A 4,956-nucleotide genomic window follows, 5' to 3' on the forward strand; every position below is an offset into this window, starting at 1 on the left:
CAACTCACACACTCCCTCTCCCCTAATTCTAGATCATTCTATCCTATTCTAGTCTAACCTACAAATGACCCGTAACACTACCCCCACCCAAGTATTGTAGTACATACTACAAATACTAACTAAATCCCCAAATCCTAAGTTAACCTAGAGGGCGAAAAACAAACAGAGAGACAGAAACAAAAAATAAATAAATTAATAGATAAGTAAAAAAAATAATTTAAAAAGCAAACAAAAAAAAGGTGTGACAGGTATACTACACCAAGAAGAGAGTAACTAAATAATGTAATTATACATCTATTTTTACGTGATTTCAAGACAAACAACCGAGGAAAAACAACCAAAAAAAAAACCCCCAGAAAAAACAAACAATTCTGTGGTTTAAATTACAATTTACATCTCAGACTCCTGATCTAAAATTTCTTGACAAAAAATCAGCTAGAAGATTATCCCTCCCTGGAATGTGTTCTATAGTAAATTTATATTCCTGTAGCAGTAAGGACCAGCGTGTCAGTCTGGCATTATTGAACCTACATTTATGAAGGTATTTTAGAGCACGCTGGTCCGTCTGCAGTACGAAGCTAGCGTTGTATAAATACAACGCTGGTTTGCCTGTGGCCCAGACAATTGCTAGGCACTCTCTTTCTATAGTAGAGTACCGAGTCTCTCTCGGTTGGAGTTTTCTACTGATGTATTTTACTGGTCTCAGGACCCCATTCCTCATTTGCATCAAGGCTGCCCCGATGCCTCTTGACGAGGCGTCGGTCCTGAGGATAAATTGCTCATTAATATTAGGTAAACTAAGAAATGGTTCTGAGTTCAAGTGTTTCTGGACCAGTCTTAAAGCACGGTTACATTCATCCTACCACACGACCTTTTGAGGTTTACCCTTTGCTAACAACTCTGTCAGTATTGCGTTGGCCTCGCTGAATTCTGGTATAAATTTAGCATAATACCCTATAAGACCCACTAATGATCTTACCTCTTTCTTTGTGGTGGGTATTGCTACGTTTAAGATTTTGTTTACCTTGTTTTTCTCTGGTGTCAGTAGCCCCCTCCCCACTACGTGCCCTAGGAAATTAATTTTTTCAAACCCTAGCTCTAATTTGGCAGGTTTTCCTGTCAGGCCCGCGTCCTTCAATCTATTGAACACCGCCTTTATTGCCATAAGGTGTTCCTCCCATGTCTCGCTGTAGATACAGATGTCATCAAAAAATGACACCACATTTTCCAAGTCTTTTAATACGACTCGCATTAATCTAGCGAATGTGGCGGGTGCCGTGCATAGGCCAAAGGGCAGGTAATTAAATTGGAATAGGCCCCAGGGTGTGACAAATGCGGTGAGATTTTTGCTGTCATTTTGCATGGGGATCTGCCAATACCCTTTTGTGAGGTCGAGTTTAGTAAAATATTTTGCCCTATTTAATTTAGCGAACAGCTCATCTGTATCTGGGATTGGTTCCACGTCGTAGACTGTGACTGCGTTAAGTCTCTTATAGTCTACACAGAACCTTGTCGACCCATCTTTTTTCTTAACAAGTACTACAGGTGCGCTGAAGTCGGAGTCGGACCTCTCTATTATCCCCAGTCTCTCCATTTCGTCCATCTCTTTCTTCATAAGCTCTCTTCGGGCGTGTGGTATGCAGTAGGGTTTTGTTCTTATTGCTCTAGTGTTGGTCAGTTTTATTTTATGTTCTAGTAAACTTGTTTTTCCAGGTAAGTTGCTAATTACGGCCGTGTACTCTTGGATAATTATGTTTAGGTCCGTCCGCTGTGTTTTTGTCAGGGTGTCTCCTATTTTGATATCACTTAACTTAGTTTCCTCCAGTATGTCGGGAGTTTTTATTGTGTCCAATGGGATACCCGGTTCCAAGTCCTCCTCATCTGTTAGTGATACTTTGTATTCTTCTTCTGCCTCCACCACTCCTGACACTGCCGCTAACATGGGGTGCTCCTTGCTGTCGTCTGGTTTTTGTCTGTGATGGTACAGCATCATCCGATTTACATGGACCACCTTAGTGCTATCCCCTGTTTTAATAACATAGTCCAAGTCTCCGATTTTTTTTAAGACTTCGTAAGGTCCCGCCCACCTTAACTCTAGTTTGTTTAATAGTTGGGGCTTCAATATCAGCACATGATCCCCCACTTTGATATCTTTGGTTGTGGCTGATCTATCGTAGTAGCTCTTTGCTTTATCTTTCTCATGTTCTGATTTGCGGGTTGCATAACTGCATGCCGTTTGCAACTGCTGCTTAAGGTCCAGCAGGTAGTCATATGCAGCTCTTGTCTTATATTCCCTCACTTCTCCTGTGAGGATATCCCTTAGGATGCTCATCGGGCCCCTCACTTTCCTGCCGAACATAAGTTCGAATGGCGGGTAACCAGTGCTTTCGTTTGGAACTTCTCTGTAGGCGAAAAGTGCTGCTGGGATGAACACGTCCCAATCGTCATCCTTGTCTATAGCTACTTTCTTTAGCATTTCCTTCAAAGTTCCATTCCATCGTTCTACCGCCCCATTGGCCATGGCGTGATATGCAGAAGCGTGAACGATTTTAATCCCGAACATTTTAGACACGGTGCAGAAAATTTCCGACGTGAACTGGGTCCCGTTATCTGAGAGTATGACTTCCGGGAATCCCATCCTCGTGAAGATGGAGAGTAGCGCATCTTGAATCTCTGCTGCCGTTACACTTTTCAGCGGTACGGCTTCTGGCCACCGTGTGCATATGTCTGCGGCTGTGAGTATGAATCTGTTCTTTTTTTTCGTTTGAGTTAGTGGTCCCACAATATCTATGGCGATTTTCTCAAACGGTTGTCCCACTACCTCAGTTTTACCCAGAGGCGCCTTGCCACCAACATTCTTTTTGCTTTTCTCGCAGACATCACAACTTTCGCAGTAACGCCTGATATCCTCCCCTGCCCCTGGCCAGCTAAATTGTGACAGAATTCTGGCTTTCGTTCTTGCTACACCCATGTGCCCTGCCATAGGTGTGTCGTGTCCTAATTTCAGGAAGGTGGGCCTAAGTCCCCTTGGGATTGCTAGTCTAATCTGATCTTCAGTTTTGCTGTGTTTTATGATCTTATACAATAACCCATCTATCGTTTTACATTGCTTGCCCTTTTCCGCGAGCTTCCACCACCTAGCCAATGTTTTGTCTTCGCTCTGTTGCGTTTTAAAATCTTTCGGCGTCGTTATTTGGTCTAGAATCTTAAGCCCCGACTCATTTCTCTGGTTGCCCTTTGCTCTAAGTTGTCCTCTGGTTTCTACCGCCGCTATTGTTAGCGAATCTTCCCTCGGTAGTTTCGCACCTGCTACATTCCCTATTATAAGTTCAGTTGGTGGATCATCTAACAGGACGGCAAAGAACTCTCCCGTAAGGTATGGTGTTTCTATGTTGACGACAGCTCCTGGTAATCTTTTCTTATCTCCATCCGCGGTCTTTATGGTTATCCATTCTTTTGTCCATCTATTTCTTGAGACTAGAGCTTTTCGACAAGCTACGACTACAGAGCCCGTATCCCGTAGGACGGTCACCGTCCTCCCATCCAGTTTTCCTGCAACTATAGGAAGTGACCCTCTGTCGCTTATGAATCTCCGATTAGCTCCTATGTTCCCTAAAGGGACAGCGCCCTTTACTTGACTTAGGCATTGTCTACAGTCGCCGCACTCCCCGCTGAACTCTGGGACTAGTCATATATCTTGAATGTCCCTGAAGCCTACCCTTCTCCCTCTGTACTCATGTCCAATTTGTCTAGGATTGGACCGGCACCCCGCCGCTATGTGCCCCTCAGCCCCACAGTTAAAGCATGTGATTGGGCGTCTTCTGGGACTATTATTACTACTCGGCCTAGGTTGGACCGGGCTTTGTCCTCTTCGCTCCTGTTGAAGGGTGACTTCATTTCTTGTGCCCCATTCCTCTCTAACGGGGCTCTTAGATCTAGGTCTTAGGGTTCGTTTGTCCCTGTCCTCTCTAAAGGGATTCCTAGATCCTAATGCAAGTGCCATGGGGGCAACAAATGTGTCCTCTGCCAGGTCGATCGGTTTTAGTTTTCTGTCTGGGTAGATGTCAAAGTAGTTGTCACAAGCATTTTCTACATCTGTTATTGTCCTCGGGTTTTGCCTGAGGACGTACTGTCTTACGTCTTGTCCGACTGTTCTCACTATTTTGTCTTTTAAGAGTAGGTCAAACAGTCCGTCAAATGTTTTCTCACACTTGCTAGCTTCGACCCATCTTCTCAAGTAGTGTCGCACCCTCCTAATGTAACTCCCTGCTCTATCTTGTTCTGATGGTTGGGCGCTATTAAACTTCTCACTGTATCCTTGCTCCGTCAAACCAAAGTGTTTTAGGACCTCCCTTTTCATCTTCCCATAATTCTCTTCGGCTCCCAATTCTGTTAACCACGATTCGCAGCCTAAATCTAGCAGAACTTTTCTAAACTCGTGGCACCAAAACTTATCTTCTAAACCTATTTCTCGGGCTTCCCTTTCAAAAATGTCAACCACCACCTCCATATCTGTTTGGTCCCTACTGTTTCTCAGTCCAGTCAGCTTAATTCTTGGGGTCTGTGCTTATATCTTCCTCCCTTGCTATTTCCAGTTCCTTCAATTTTAGTCTTTCTTCTGATTCGATTTTAGCCCTAGTTAGCGCCCTGTCTGCAGCCCTTTCGTCCCTTTCAACCTGCTGCCTAGCCTTAGCCTCCGCCTCTAACAATTTAGACTCAGCCCATTCCAACAGCTCCTTTCCCTCTAGTTTACATCTTTCCCCTAACGATATAAAATGCTCTAGCGTTAAGCTTTCGCTAGCCATCTCACCTTATCCACTTCGGATTGGATGCCAAAATTGTAATACCCAATATAATGTTAGGCAAATGGTAATCCCCGGTTTTGAGTACCGTGCCAAAGACTAATGCAAAAACACTCACCTCAAATACCAATCTGTTGTAGTAGTCCCTTCCCCT

At 44.1% G+C, this 4,956-nt stretch overlaps 1 protein-coding gene across 1 annotated transcript; it reads right to left on the minus strand.

Moving 5' to 3' along the window:
- Positions 1-397: 397 nt before the first annotated feature.
- LOC131944361 (uncharacterized) lies at positions 398-4,510 on the minus strand. Its single transcript, XM_059304919.1, has 3 exons — positions 3,719-4,510; positions 864-3,436; positions 398-764 (listed from the first exon to the last, which is right to left on the minus strand). Exons 1-3 carry the CDS (start codon positions 4,508-4,510, stop codon positions 398-400), a joined length of 3,732 nt encoding a protein of 1,243 aa, XP_059160902.1.
- Between the last annotated feature and the right edge of the window lie 446 nt (positions 4,511-4,956).

This window comes from Physella acuta, unplaced genomic scaffold (genome assembly GCF_028476545.2).
Source record: "Physella acuta isolate Inbredline_101_S28 unplaced genomic scaffold, ASM2847654v3 ptg000489l, whole genome shotgun sequence".
Classification (NCBI taxonomy): domain Eukaryota; kingdom Metazoa; phylum Mollusca; class Gastropoda; family Physidae; genus Physella; species Physella acuta.

Excerpts from the sequence above, each read along its gene's own strand:
- LOC131944361 (XM_059304919.1), bottom strand. The coding sequence starts at position 4,510 with ATGGAGGTGGTGGTTGACATTTTTGAAAGGGAAGCCCGAGAAATAGGT. Across the intron at positions 3,437-3,718 it reads ATGAGTACAGAGGGAGAAGG|ACCGCGGATGGAGATAAGAA; the intron begins GTAGGCTTCAGG and ends ATAACCATAAAG. Across the intron at positions 765-863 it reads AAACCTCAAAAGGTCGTGTG|GACCGACGCCTCGTCAAGAG; the intron begins GTAGGATGAATG and ends ATTTATCCTCAG.